The sequence below is a fragment of the Leuciscus leuciscus genome (assembly GCF_965113295.1).
Source record: "Leuciscus leuciscus genome assembly, chromosome: 3".
Taxonomy (NCBI): domain Eukaryota; kingdom Metazoa; phylum Chordata; class Actinopteri; order Cypriniformes; family Leuciscidae; genus Leuciscus; species Leuciscus leuciscus.
This window is the reverse complement of record NC_138727.1, coordinates 50,271,431-50,287,155: the sequence shown is the minus strand read 5'-3', so window position 1 is coordinate 50,287,155 and position 15,725 is coordinate 50,271,431. Positions and strand designations below refer to the sequence as shown.

The window sequence follows — 15,725 nt, the reverse complement described above, 5'->3', positions numbered from 1 at the left end:
GGGAGAACAGGTATCGTCCCCCAAGCAGGCAAGGCAAGCGGGCGAACCGGCAAGCTTTGCGGGTTGGGGGGGGGGGGGCGGAGGAGCAGTCTCGGAGAAGGATGCCAGGTGAGTCCTCAGAGTCACCATAGGCAGTACCTAACTCGCAGTGAGGGCAGTCGCCGTCAGCGAGTGCGAGAGCTGCGTGATCAGGAAAAGGGGCGTCTTGAAAAAGACGCCCAGCTCTTTTAGTGCAATGGGAGTGTGTGTCGCGGCGGCGAGCACACACACATACATAAACACAGTAGCAGAGAAAGGATATAATGCCGGAAAGCGCAGCAGGAAGGCAAGGAAGGCGGCGCGGCCAGCGACTTCAGTGACTCGTCCCGCTGAAGGTGCTCTCTTTCAGACGGCGCGGCTTCTTATCCAGCTCCAGCGATGCGTGTGCTTCGCTTGAAGGATGAAAAATCAGATAATAGCTGCCTGCGAGCGATATTTATAGGCCTAGACCACGCCCATTTCGGCGGGACGTGACGCAGCGGGCGCGAAGTGCCCTGATTGGGTCTGACGTCACGCCAGGCCTCGCTCGATAGGCTGCTGCAGTTGCCGCAGAGCAGCCAATAGGCGCGCGAGCTGTCTCGCCTATGTCTGCATTGCTGCTGCAACGCGTTTTGCATTATTACAAAATTAAGGATAATTTTTGGCTTCAATATCTCGCGGAAAAGGATTTTCCCCTAGCGTAAGATATCTTACGCAGTACGAGAGACCTCTCGTAAGAGAACCCAACATTTATTAACAGACTTCATGGGCATGCCCCAAAAAAACAAGCAGTTATCAAGCAAACACACTCGCCCTCGGCCAGGAGGAGGCACTGATGCTCTTCTCTTTTAACACATACAAAAACAGAATGCAGTAAATACAATTTTCCTTAATAAACAATCTATGCCATATGGTCTTTTCAACTCAGTATTCAAAAAGAACATACTTTAATATGTTTCTTCACATTAAATACACCACACTGGATACTTTATTACACAGAACAACATTGGATGAAGTGATATTTACATGCAGTTCACAGTATGAAACAAAAAAACTCGCAAATATTCTATTAGTCATGTGTCTGTGATGAAGCAGTTTGTGAATGAGCAACACACTCTGCAGGAAAAGACCATTTATACAGACTTCATATATCCAAAACAGTAACACACACACACACACACACACACACAAAAGATTCACTCAGAAATACATCACAGTATGATATTAACGTTGGTTGCAACTTGCAATTTAACACGATGGCAATTCAGGTGTTTGTGATCAGATGCTCAGAATCTTCCTGCAACATTGATGCTGCTGTAGATCACACTGGAATCATCAGATCTGTTCAATAAGTGTAAAAAAAGACAAAATAAGATCAATCACACACATAAAACCTTGTTTCTCTGAGTCGCCTGCAGAGTTTTAGGGATTGGTTCAAATCTTTAACGGTGAGTAATGAAGTGCGCCTCACCTGGCAGAGTCAGCAGGACCACAATCCCTCACGTCTCCAGACTGACCTTCAGCCTTCACACTCGTGTTCCCTGTGTTTCTGTGGTGCTGGACGGTGGCGTACTGAACCTCGTCTTCATCTCCAGCGCTCTGAGGCTTCCTGGGTCTCTCGTGTGCGATGCTTGCGTACATCAAGTCATTCTGAACGCCTGAATCACTCGTGCTCATCTGATTCATCCCCGCTGCGCTGATGTTTCCCTGAACGAACACACACAGTCCAGATGATCACACTACAATCGGTCACTGTTCCTGGATCAACATTCCTGTCCGAAAATTTAGTCCCACTACCCATAACTTGGATGATAGGTGAATAACACTGTTGAGAAGCACCTAATCCTGATTTTAAGCCTAAACTTGACATAAACTGTAAACTTGTCCCTCAAATCTGATTGGTTGATTTGAATGTTGTTCCAGGATCAACAAAGATGTTGATCCAGGAACATGTTGTACTTTGAGAAATCATGTTCACCCATTTGGGATCATAATTGCCTTAAAATGTGCTGAAATAGACACTTTTCTAGACTTGCCTGTTCTGATACGCCACCTTGGACGCCAGTATCTCCTGCTTTCCTGACGGAGAGAAGAGAAATTGGAAACATACAGTATCTATATCATGGAAATGCACATCTTAAAAGGGGGAAATACAGGATTAAATGTGTCATAAAAGTGATTAATATGACCTGTGAGTTATAAATACACCATATATTTCCACAGCAGTTTTCTGTTACCTTTTGATTTTTATCACTACAGCAATAATGCAGATGCCGATGAGCGCCGCCCCGATCCCAGCAGCTGCGTACACACCTGTGTTCTGGCCACCTGAGCGAAGAGAAACATCATTCACACGGCTGATAATGACACCAGCATGAGAGCCAACGGCACATATCAATACCTGCAACTGTTGCAGACACGAACAAAGACACAGACGCTGATCTCTGAGATCCATGTTTATTCTGAGCCTCACAGTAGAAGCGTCCACTGAAACTGGACTTAAAGCTGGAGATGCTGAAACTCTGTCCAGATCCAACAGCTGAGGTTTCATTCTCCTTAAACCAGCTGAAGTTCAGAGCAGGAGGGTTTGAGTCACTGATGCAGTTCAGAGTCACTGAATCTCCCTCCACTATTACACCAGACGGACTGACCGACACTGAGACGCTCTTCGGAGGATCTGAAAAAAGACTAAACATTACTCACAGTGCATCATTTGATGAGTCTGGACTGAATTTGTCTGAAAGCTGAGAGTGTGTGTTACATCTGACGCTGAGAGTGACGGCAGGAGACGGCAGATGTTCCTGATCTCTCGCTGCACAGCTGTAGTTTCCCGTATCATCACTGCTGACCGACTGCAGAATCAGCCGATTCCCGACGCTCGACACTGATAAAGACTCGCCGTTTTTATACCAGGTGAAGTTTGTTCTGTCTGAGAGGTTACAGGTGCTCTTACACAATAAAACAGGGGAATCTTTCTCAACAACCTCTTCAGGAATCTCCACTCTGAGCTCTGAAATCACACACAAAACATAATTTATATTTATATGAAAGAACAGAGTAAATCTGTCAGTGCAATATTAGTTTGACTGTACCTGTGACATTGAGCTGAATCCCAGGATAACCCAGATATCTTTCTCTTTCTACTTTTGTCAGGATTCTGATGCAGTACATTCCTTCATCCTCACGTCTCACATTACTGAGCTTGAGAACAAATTTTCCGTCTTTAATGGGGAAATACTCAACTCTGCCTCTGTAATCTGGAAGATCCAACAGATTGATGGACTTCTCTTTATCTGGGTTTAAGGCCCAAAATGCCTCTGTCACAGTGAGATGATCTGGGTGTTTATAAGTGCCTGATAAAAGTGTTGTTGAACCCTTTAGGACACATTTCATCATATTTGAGTACTGAACCTTCCATTCCTCACTGCAAATCCCTGGAAAATATAAAACAGGAAAACACTGATTTTGACCATATGTGTGTTTTTACTTTTCTCTTCAACACAAAAGCAGTTATTACTTATTCTGCTTCTACTTCAGCATTTGCTTTGTTTGTTTTTTATATAGTTAAAAAAAAACATTGCTTTACTTTTCAGTTTTACTTCTTGTAACCATCCACAAGACAAAATACAACAAGACACCGATCCTACTCATGCTCTCTATACCAAATATTCTAGTAACATGCCACCCAGAGGATAACAAACACTTTACATGAACACAAACATGGTTCCAATAGCCAATATTTCCAGGAAGTGTCTAAACAGACTTATTTGATGTGTGATATATATCGTATTTTTCACATAGACATTAAACTGTCTTTAAATACAGACAAAACATCTTGAAAGATGGAGGTTTCTTCAGTGTGTGTGCGTGCGTGCGTGCGTGCGTGCGTGCGTGCGTGCGTGCGTGTGTGTGTGTGTGTGTGTGTAAATAAGAAGTAGGTTCAGACTCACCAGGAATCACAAGCAGAGAAATCAGAGAGAAAAGACCAAACATTCTGGAAGACACGAGGAAGATTGTTACAATTACACAAATGTATGACTGACACGTGTTTATAGATACATATAAAACAAGTATACTTAATATATCATATTCAATAATCTCTCTATTGGAACTGTAGAAAACATGTTTTTACATTATAAAATATATGTGTCCTACCTTACTGTAATCTGCAGGGTCTGAGTGTAAAAACTGCATATGATCTGTATGTAAGAGTTAACTATTTACACACATCCTGTCTTTCTTCACTTCCTCTGAATGAGTGCAAAACACTCCTCTTCCAGTCAAATGACACTAGTGCTAGATAACACTCTCTCTCACACACACACACACAAATATATATATAATTCTTTTGAAATATGATTCCGCAAACCCAGATGAAAATGTCTGATTATGATTAAATGCCTAGAAGTCACTCAAGCCTCTTTGAATCTGTATTAATGCATATATTCAGTCACAGAGGAGCTGAACTGAAGTCACTGAAACGTCATCGTCACATTCACATGATACTAAATATTACACTTCTGTAGAACCGCTTCCTTTTTCTCTTTTCAGTGTATGCTGACGCAAGATAAATGTTCATCATACTCTTGAGAAACAGCTTCTCTTTGACTTCATTTAAACTATCAACACAAACACAAATCACCCAAGATATTTCACATAAACACAGAGTAAAAGGCAAAAATCAAGAGGATTTGATGATTTCATAATTGATAATTCACTGTAATTCCTGAATCTCACAAAGACGAGCCTCTTGACCAGTTTTACCCAGGGGTTTTTTTTGTTGTTTTTTAACAGGGCATTGGGCCATTGCACAAATGGTGCAAATACACAATGTATTCATTGGCAAAGTTGCCGTGACATTCTTCTTGCATATTTAATTTTTTATTATTATTATTATTTAAAAACATGTTTTTATTGGTTTCCTCTTGCTACATATAGGCCTATAGGCATCTCAAACACTTTTATTTTGTAACATTAGAGCACTGAACATTCCACTCACAGGTCACTGTATGGAAGTAAAATAATGTCAAATGTTTTTGAAATAAAAAGCCAGTTGAATTGCACTACTTGGAAAAAAAAAATAGGCATTGCATTAACCATGCTTGCATTTTAATGCATTGTATTTTTAGGGCTTACATTTTTATGGGCTGTAATTCAACATGGTTGAATATTTAAGCTGTGAATATTTCAATTAAAAACATTTCACACACCTTTTCATTATTAAAAATTCAATAATCCATATTCACCTTTCATATTTCACTTCCAAAATATTCAAAATGTTTAAAAATACAACCAATAATATTCAACAGGCAATTTTCGGTCCATTTTATTTCGCTTTGCATATTCGCTTCCACAAATTCAGTGGTTCAAATTCGACAGTAAATTCAACATTGACGTCCAGGAACTGCAGGAAAAGCAGTAGATTACCGAGCATACTCTCCATCTGCTGTTAGTCGACCTCACCATCAGATGGTGCAAAAGCGTGTGTTGTTGACGAAGACCAGCAACAGTTATAACAAGTCATTCATTCATAAAACTAATTTACAGCAATGTAAGTGTATTTGTGATTATTATGACGGCGGTTTTATGTTAAATTCAGTGTCTTCACGGTTACTTTTCCTGTGTAGCCTACATGCATCTTTCTCTACCGTGAACGAGATTATAATGTTATTCCCCGATGTGGATATACAGATCCAATGTTACATTTTTGAGGTTGACATATATTTCTCTTGGTTGTTTAGTTGCTTTAACTTTATATTGTGGCGATGTGCTGCATGCAGGCTAGGGTTTCCCTCAATACTTCAGGATTCCCCTGCTGGACATATACAACGCTTAACGTAGCTTAATGGACTACAGTGATGTAAAAGACCAAAAAGATAAGAAAAGAGAAGATAAGAGAAGAGAAGAGAAGAGAAGAGAAGAGAAGAGAAGAGAAGAGAAGAGAAGAGAAGAGAAGAGAAGAGAAGAGAAGAGAAGAGAAGAGAAGAGAAGAGAAGAGAAGAGAAGAGAAAGTGTTAGTATTAATTGATCAAGTGTTTTATGCCAGTATATCACGAAACGCTCAGCATGAAACTTTGCGCGTTAAGTTCATATTCTGAGTCCATCTTCTTGCCTGTAGCCTATATAATAGCCTACAGCCTACTTCCCTAATAAGGTGCTAGATTGGTCTTTTATATCACTGTATTAGTCCATTAAGCTACGTTAAGCGTTTTGTCCCGAAGGAAGGGTTCATCCTTAAGTATGAGGTATTGAGGGAAACCGATTATAATCCTGTTCATGGTAGAGAAAGCTGATGACATGTAGAATACACAGGGAAAGTAACAATGAAGTTATTGAATGAAACATAAACACAGCTTTTGTGTGTTTATCATCTTTTCCGCATGTACTGACACAGATAATCATTTTCATTTTATGAATGAATGTCTTCGTCAACAACAAGCGCTTTTGCACCATCTGATGGTGAGGTCGACTAACAGCAGATGGAGAGTATGCTCGGCAATCTACTGCTTTTCCTGCAGTTCCTGGACGTCAATGTTGAATTTACTGTCGAATTTGAACCACTGAATTTGTGGAAGCGAATTTGCAAAGCGAAATAAAATGGACCGAAAATTGCCTGTTGAATGTTATTGGTTGTATTTTTAAACAGTTTGAATATTTTGGAAGTGAAATATGAAAGGTGAATATGGATTATTGAATTTTTAATAATGAAAAGGTGTTTGAAATGTTTTTAATTGAAATATTCACAGCTTAAATATTCAACCATGTTGAATTTCAGCCCATAAAAATGTAAGCCCTAAAAATACAATGCATTAAAATGCAAGCATGGTTAATGCAATGCCTATTTTTTTTCAAGTAGTGCAATTCAACAGGCTTTTTATTTCAAAAACATTTGACATTATTTTACTTCCATATCACTGTTGGTGGATTTTTATTTTTATTTATTTTTTGGATCAGCACCGTGGACAGCGCCGCCACACACACACACACACACCTACAGCCTCACCGACCTGACGCGCCATCTACAGGAAGATTCATGTAACTGCATGCACATCATATGAGAAAAGCCCATTTTTAAGGCCATGGGCCCTATTTTAACGATCTGAAACGCAAGTATCAAGCGCGAAATGCAAGTAACTTTGTGGGCGGGTCTTGGGCGCTGTTGCTATTACACCGGCGGGATAAATGACTCTTGCGCCCGACGCAAATCTAAAATGGGTTGGTCTGAAGTAGCTTCATTATTCATACACAGCAAAATCCCCAGTGTTAAATCAACACTGCTCAGAGCAAATGTGGTCCCACTCTACAGAGTGTTAAAGTAACACTAAAGCAGTGAGTTGAGAGATTGGTGAGGATTTTTCAAGATGGCCGCCAGGGTGCAGCCACAGTGTTTGGCAGGTCCTGTGTGTCTGCCACAAAAGTATATAAAAAACCCTTGGAATTTGCCATGCTTGTCTGGTCTTCTCCTGTTCTTCTACCTCCTCTTGAGTTTAACGTGTCCAAGGAAAATGGATAACTTAACTCTCTACCCTGCAAAGAGGAGTCAACATCTTCTGTATGCAAGAATCCTGGATTGTGGACATGCTAGGCCGCCCCCAGGTAAACTTGATCAAACAGCATCTAGATCATTCCCTGGGGTTGTGAATCTTTTGATGATAATACTTCTGGCTGGTGATGTTGAGCAAAACCCTGGACCTGTTTTAAGTCAGGTGCAACAGCCACAGCTGTTCCCTGGGCTAACACCACCTCTGCTATTTGGGCTACAGCAGCTCCCTGGACTAATACCACCACTGCTACCTGGGTTACAGCAGATTCCTGGGCTAATTCCACCTCTGCTACCTGGGCTAACACCACCTCTGCTACTTGGGCTACAGCAGCTCCCTGGGCTAACACCACCTCTGCTACTTGGGCTACAGCAGCTCCCTGGGCTAACACCACCTCTGCTACTTGGGCTACAGCAGCTCCCTGGGCTAACACCACCTCTGCTACTTGGGCTACAGCAGCTCCCTGGGCTAACACCACCTCTGCTACTTGGGCTACAGCAGCTCCCTGGGCTAACACCACCTCTGCTACTTGGGCTACAGCAGCTCCCTGGGCTAATACCACCTCTGCTACTTGGGCTACAGCAGCTCCCTGGGCTAACACCACCTCTGCTACTTGGGCTACAGCAGCTCCCTGGGCTAACACCACCTCTGCTACTTGGGCTACAGCAGCTCCCTGGGCTAACACCACCTCTGCTACTTGGGCTACAGCAGCTCCCTGGGCTAATACCACCACTGCTACCTGGGTTACAGCAGCTTCCTGGGCTAATTCCACCTCTGCTACCTGGGCTAACACCACCTCTGCTACCTGGGATAACACCACCTCTGCTACCTGGGCTACAGCAGCTCTCTGGACTAACACCACCACTGCAGGACCCTATTACAACTAAGCCCAGTATGTCACCACAACCCATCACACCCATGCGTACACAGAGGAACCCTGTATTTAAAAAACATTGATCGTGTAAGTTATTTCAGACTCTTAATCAAGCCAGGACTATATGGGATCCACAGTGTAAAAACAAAGGGCTCTTAGGTGGCCATCTGAACATACGCAGTATGGCCCGTAAGAGGGAACAATTGGAGCATCTTCTCATTAACTCAAATGTAGATTTCTTGGGACTTTCAGAAACTTGGCTTAAACCCTCTTCCCCACAAGCAGTGGTATCATTAGGCTACAATGTCTTTAGAAAGGATAGGCATCAAGGAAAGGGGGGAGGGGTGTTACTGTATATGAAGGACTCTTTAAAATGTACACAAATAATTTGGCCTAATGAAATCACTATTGAATGTGTTGGAGTTAAAGTGTCACTCTCAGCAGAAATGTCATTTACTGTTTTATGTCTTTATCGCCCACCTTCAGCAAAAGTAGATTTTTATGATCAATTTAAGGCACTTCTGAGATGTTGTGACTTTAATAATGAGGTTATTCTAATGGGAGACTTAAATGTAAATTGGGACAACAAAAGTGACAGAAAGAAACTGAAAGAAATTACAGATAATTTTGGACTAACACAAATGATCAGTGATCCCACTAGAATAACAAATCGCTCTAAAACTCTAATAGACCTGGTGTTCTCTAACAAACTAGATAGAATGATAAAAACATATAATTTCTTGACTGGCTTGTCTGACCACAATGCCATATTCTTTTCTAGAAAGCTGACTAAAAAACGATTGAGAAGTGTCAGTAAAAGCATTAATATAAAACAAACATTTATTCCAAAGAGCCAAGAACAACGTTTAACTGCAGCTCTAAATAATCTTGATTGGTCTAGCATACTATCTTGTGATGACACTAATAAATGTTGTGATCTACTATACTCCTCTATTAAAGGGGTTCTGTCTCAGTTTCAGAAAGCGGGTCATTTAAAGAAACGAGTTTATTCCTTGCCTTGGATCAATAGTGAGTGTAAACAGCTTATGACACTCAGAGACAAATTACTTAAAAAATCATTACAATTTGGATTAATTACTGATCGATTAAATTTTGTATCCGCAAGGAATAAAGTCACACAAACTTTGAGAATGGCAAAAGCAAATTTTTTCATGACTGTAATTAATGGTGCCAAAGGAAATTGTAAGCTAATTTGGGAAAATATTAATAAACTCCTTGGTAAAAGTAAGCACAATGCTGATAAAGACCTTGAACTCAAATTTGCCAATGAATTGGTATCAGAGCCTCTCAGCCTAGCAACTAAATTAAATGATTATTTCCAAAGTACCATTGATGAGATTGCACAATTGTTTTTTAATTCTTGTGACTCTCAACAAAATATTGGCAACACCGACCCCCATATGGATGCCTCAACTCAAAATTTAAAGTTTAATATTCAAATAATTACAGAAAATGAAGTAGAAAACATAATCTCTAAATTGAAAAGTTCTAAAGCAAGGGATGTGTTTGGATTTGATACCAATTTTTTGAAGCATTACAAATCTTGTATCTTGGTGCCTGTGACCCATCTGATTAATTTATCAATCAAGCAGGCAGTAGTCCCTTTGAGTTGGAAGGTGGCAAATGTCATACCAATATATAAATCGGGTGATAAATTAGACCCTGCTAATTATCGACCTATTAGCATACTCCCTATCTTCTCAAAGATAGCAGAAAAGTGGGTTGCTAACTCTATTGTTGCACATCTTAATGATTCTAATCCGGGTTTGCACCCTATGCAATTCGGATTTCGATCTCTTCACTCAACTGAAACGGCTGTCTGTGTTTTTGTTGAGAAGGTGAAGTCTTATCTAGACAAAAACAGTTATGTTGCGGCTGTTTTTGTTGATTTTAAGCGTGCGTTTGATACTGTGAATCACCTTAAGCTCTTGTCTAGACTGTCAACATTTAACTTCAGCAATCAAACCGTTAAATGGATAGAGTCTTATCTGTCAGAAAGAAAACAATGCGTGCAAATAAAGAATAGTAAGTCACCCTACCTTCACTATACGCAAGGTGTCCCTCAGGGATCAATTTTAGGACCCCTGCTATTTTCACTTTATGTAAATAACTTGCCCAATGTGTGCAAAAATGTGGACACGATTATGTACGCAGACGATACGGTAATTTTTACACAAGCAAAAAGTGCTGATGATGCAGCCCATCAGCTTTCATTAGCATTAAATGACTTACAAAAATGGCTGAATGATTCATGCCTGTGCCTTAATGTTAAAAAGACTGTATCAATGTTTTTTAGTAAACCTAAAACAACCGTGGCCGCAGTAAAAGTTCGCTTGGGTGGACAAGAATTGCTTAATGTTGAGGAATTTAAGTATTTGGGAGTGGTAATAGACTCGAAATTATCCTTTAAAAAACACGTTAAAAAAGTAGTGAAAACTGTAAATGTTAATATACGGAACTTTAGACATATTCGTACATCATTAACGGATACAGCAGCGATTACATTCCTGCACTCTATGATACTGGCTCATATTGAGTATTGTATCACAAGTTGGTCCTATACGAGTCATGCTGCTATTGGGCCAATTGAAGTATGCTACAAAAGAGCATTGAAAATATTAGACAAGAAACCTTCGTCATATCACCATTGTCAAATTTTAGATAAATATAAGTTTTTAAATTTTGCTAATTTCAAATTATTTAAATCAGCCTGTCTAATCTACAAGGTTATACATGGTCTGGCACCTCCACCATTAAGTGATTTTATTAAACAAAAGTCTAGCAGTGTTGCCGGGTCTCGGGTGACTAGAGCCACTATGAGAGGTGATTGTAACTTGGCATTTAGGCGGACCGCCTTTTCACAGAATGTCCTGTCATATCAGGGAGTGAGCTTCTGGAATAGTATTCCACTGTCAATGAGGGAAAGCACAAGTCTTCCTACCTTTAGGAGTCATTTAAAAGTGTGGCTGAGGGACAGAGGTGGACAGTAACAAAGTACATTTACTTGAGTACTGTACTTAAGTACACCTCTTGAGTATCTGTACTTTACTTGAGTATTCTTTTTTCTGGAAACTTTTTATTTTAACTTCACTACATTTGAAAGACAAATATCGTACTTTTTACTCCACTACAATTCTGTCAAGGTCCTTGAGTAGAAAGTAACATCAGTCAGTGGATGATTTTGGTTGCAGGGGTTGCATTTTGGTTGGAAATGAAAGTCGGGTTTACGTCAGAACCCTGCATCTGATTGACATCAGAACCTGATGTCAGATTGATGTTGGATATTGATTGAAAATAAAAGTAGGGTTGACGTCAGAACACGACTGATGTTGGTTTCTGACGTCCACCCGATTTTCATTTTCAACCACAATACAACGTCTGTCCAATGTTGGAGATCAACGTCAATCTGACATTGGATTCTGACATAAACCTGATTTTCATTTTCAACGTTGGGTTTGATTTTCTAAATGCGAATTTTGTCACTTTTTTGCACACTAGCTTATAGATAACAGTAAGGCGAACATATTCATACTAAAAGCCAAAAAACTTTAAATAGGACAATATTTGAGGGAACAGCCATTTGGGTGTCCGAAACCATTGTGGACGTTATTGAGTGACTTATTCAATCTCACATTCAATCCCACTACTGGAACTGTGTTCTAGAAATAAATGTGATATTGATATGAGGGGTAGGCAGGCAAAGATTCAGAGGCATACGGTACTTTAAGTATTACACACAACAATGCAACAATAATAAAACAATGCATTGACATTTACTTTTTACTTTTGATACTTAAGTACTTTTAAAAACGAGTACTTCTGTACTTTTACTTAAGTAAAAATAGGTCTTTACAACTTTTACTTGTAACGGAGTAATATTTGACCAGTAGTATCTGTACTTTCACTCAAGTAAGGAAGTTGTGTACTTCGTCCACCTCTGCTGAGGGACACACAAATATGTGATCATGTTTAGTTAATCATTATATATCAGATGTAAAACAGAGTTAGTGCATTACAAAAAGTGATACAATTATCAGTGTAATACGGGTCGTGCAATAAAAGTTAGTATAACATGGGTTGTGCAATAGGGGTCAGTGTAATGCGGGTGAGTGCAATATCAGGTCAGTCAGGGCATGTGCGAAATTGTCCTTTGTTGTCCACTCTTGTTGTTATTGTTTGTTCTAACATGATGTGATCACTGTTCTTGTCCTTATTTGTAGTGTAGTGTATAGTGTATCTGTATGTATTTATTAATTTGTGTGTAACACCAACCTGCCAGGGGGTCTGCAGATGGAAATTAGCCTAAGGCTATAATCTGACATATTTACATTTGCGAAAATGTTCATTAATATGTACTGTCCCTTTTGTTTTTCAAAGAAAAAAAAAAAAAAAAAGTTAATGAGATAATTAAGTGATTAATTGAGTGATGATTGAGCATTAGTGATGAACACCTGCAGTTAACAAGCAGAATCACTGAAGGAAAGAGAAACACAAGAACTACAACTGACTTTTAGGGCGCTTTCACACTGGCAGTTTAGTGCGGACCGGGGCACGGTTTGCATGAAAAATCGCTAATGTGAACGCTGTCATCGGACCCGGGTGCGCACTAGAGTACCGAACCCGGGACTACCTGGAGGAGGTGGTCTGAGCTCGGTTGCTCCCGAACCGTGGAGCGGTTCGCGTTAATGTGCAAGCAACACAGGACTCGGGTGCGCGCTTGTTCATGAAGTATAGTATCCCGCGCATGCGTATCACTGTCGATATCATTGTTTCCTCACACACGACAACCATGAGTGGCAGGGGAACGTTGTGGGACACTGAAGAGGTGAGGTGCCTCATTCAAATTTGGGAAGAACAAACCATACAATAACCTTACATACAAACCATACATAAAACAAACCATACATAAAAAAAAATCTTCTGCGAGCAGCAGAAACACGGCGTCCCCTGGATATGTGCTGAATTACACCATGTAATGAACATAAACGTAGTTGTCTCTCACTATGTTGTGCATAATAGCACCAAAACAACAGACAAATTACAGCTATGCTCAGTCGAGTTGTATTCTCAATCTCCATGCGTTTTCCGTGTGCGTTTGCGATGACGTAAGATCACTGCAAACGCACCTGGGTTCGATACAACTAATTGAGTGTGAAACCAGACCAACGCTGCGGGGGGCGCCGGGAACTAGCGCACTCGGGTTCGGACCGCAGCAAACGAACCCAGTGGAAAAACGCCCTTAGTCACAGCCTTAGATTAAATCAACTAAAGATCAAAAGAAGAGATTCAATCTGTGAAGATCTCAGCAGAGGAGGATTAAACAACTCCACAAACAGCATTACCAGCTTCACTTATTACTAACCAGACTGACTTTATTTCTGTCAGACGTCTACAGTTCTTATTGAGAATTAACAGAGGTTTAGATGTTGATGTTTTAAAATCACCATTAAAAAATCACCATTATGGTGAACAGTGTTGCCTTTAGTTGTGCAATTTGACTCTTGACTCTTTATGGGAGTTTATGGTCTTTGTAACAGTGTTTACTAAAACACATAATTTGTTGCATGGAAAGCCAGACTCAAAGGCAGTCGGGTGATAGGCCTATAGTTTTCAACATCATAAAGTTTACAAATTTTATCATTGACTGATAGTGGTTATTTGTTATTAATATATATTTTTAACAACATTGACTTCTTTCTTCAGATCAGACATCAAGCTGATTTTTTTATTATTTTTTTATTATTATTATTATTGGGTAAGTAATCTTTGGACAAACACACAGACATCAAGAATCCACATATAAATCTCAACAACGGTGACATGCTTTTTATGCCGCAATGCATTCTGGGAGGCACCATAGTATAAAACGCTTGGCTCCCAGCATGCATTGCAGCATGAACCATGTCACCATTGTTGAGATTCATATGCTGCTTCTTGATGTCTGTTTGTTCCTAAATAACAGAAAATAATAATTCAGCAATGTATTTAAAAATAGAAATGTCTGCTTTGTATCAAGAAAGGTGTAAACTATTTTTTAATAACAAATGACAACTTATAATCAGGGAAAAGATTAGTGAATCACTCTACTTTATAATAATGAAAACTAAACCACCTGAACGCCTTTGTTTTTGGCATTCTTTGTAACAAATGATGTATTTTGGTAAATACTGTTACACAGACCAAAATTGTACATTCCCTTTAAGAGCAGGCGCGCTTGTTCCATGGCGGATTGCTATTATAACGGCGGATTTGCCAGGCGCACGCCAGGAGCGGTTCACAGCCAAGGAGACCGACGTTCTCGTCAGGGCCGTAAAAGACAGGGAAGTGACATTGGGGATGGAGAAACACACCCAAATTAGCTTCGGTTAAACAGGCGTACAAAAAGTTGGGTAAATGTGTAAGCTAGATTTATGCCTATTTTTTCACATCTTCATGGACACAACAATGATTTCCCTCGTGTGTTAATATTTTTCCTTGTAATAATGTATGGTTTTCTAAAAATGAGAACTGCTGCGTCTGTGTGTAGATGAGATAAGCAAAGTGTATGCGCGTTGTGCACACACTACATTGATTATGGCCAAGCATGCGCCCTTAAAATAGCATATGAATAACATGCGCAACGCACCACTGACTTTAAACTAGTTTTTTCCTGGTCAGTGGCGGAATTGTTTTCTAAACCTGCAAAATAGCATCAGGGAACGTTTGCGCCAGAACACGCTTCCTCTTTTCGCTGAACCGCCCCCCGGGAGCCCAAATGCATTTCCTAGTTTACCGGCGTGCGTCTGTGGAGGGAAAAGTCCGCTGTTATATTGTGCGCGGGTGCAAAATAGGAATGATACATGCGTCGGTGTACAAAGTCAATTGCGCTGGGTGCAAGATAGGGCCCCATTTGTTGTAATAATACACTTTATAATCTAGATTTCTAACAACAAATACAGCCACAGATATTTTGATTTATGCAAAAGTAGAAAAGAAAAATCTGGAGTGATTCAATAATATGATGTGGACGTCATAAGCGGACCGTATAGAGACCACATCCTGATGGTCGCACTGGGAACAGTCGCATACAGTATTAAAAATGTCCAAATTTTTAATCACCGAAAACAGCCGATAGAAATATTTTTTTTAAATAACCACTCCACAAACAGTAGTAGGGGCAGATACATGCAATCACACATCACTGAATCATAATTCACACATAGCCTACATATAGACATATTTGACACGTCCCCTTTAAGACGCGGGAGTTGAGAGTTTAGTTGATGCGTTAT

General features: G+C 40.1%; 2 protein-coding genes across 4 annotated transcripts in view; both read right to left on the bottom strand.

Annotated features, from left to right (window-relative positions):
* Positions 1–1,822: 1,822 nt before the first annotated feature.
* Positions 1,823–4,271, bottom strand: LOC309493765 (B-cell receptor CD22-like). Of its 2 annotated transcripts, none has more exons than XM_082163002.1 (7): positions 4,179–4,234; positions 3,969–4,012; positions 3,111–3,452; positions 2,780–3,028; positions 2,420–2,695; positions 2,256–2,346; positions 1,823–2,097 (listed from the first exon to the last, which is right to left on the bottom strand). In XM_082163002.1, the coding sequence occupies exons 2-7, from the start codon at positions 4,009–4,011 to the stop codon at positions 2,007–2,009; spliced, it is 1,092 nt and encodes a 363-aa protein (XP_082019128.1). In that variant the 5' UTR covers position 4,012; positions 4,179–4,234; the 3' UTR covers positions 1,823–2,006. The 2 variants fall into 2 exon arrangements, with proteins under 2 accessions (XP_082019128.1, XP_082019127.1); XM_082163001.1 differs by having other exon boundaries at positions 1,824–2,097; positions 4,174–4,271.
* Positions 4,272–4,747: 476 nt separating this feature from the next.
* Positions 4,748–15,725, bottom strand: part of LOC309493729 (B-cell receptor CD22-like) — a 47,140-nt gene continuing 36,162 nt past the window's right edge. For both annotated transcript variants that reach the window (XM_082162942.1, XM_082162943.1), the window contains exon 11: positions 4,748–4,765. The gene's annotated coding sequence lies outside the window, so the exon portion shown is untranslated. The remainder of the gene's footprint in view (positions 4,766–15,725) is intronic.

Coding starts and splice junctions, on each gene's coding strand:
- LOC309493765 (XM_082163001.1), bottom strand. CDS start 4,011: ATGTTTGGTCTTTTCTCTCTGATTTCTCTGCTTGTGATTCCTG. Junction 3,029..3,110: donor GATTCAGCTCAATGTCACAG/GTACAGTCAAAC, acceptor GTGTGATTTCAG/AGCTCAGAGTGGAGATTCCT. Junction 2,098..2,255: donor GTAGTGATAAAAATCAAAAG/GTAACAGAAAAC, acceptor TCTCTCCGTCAG/GAAAGCAGGAGATACTGGCG.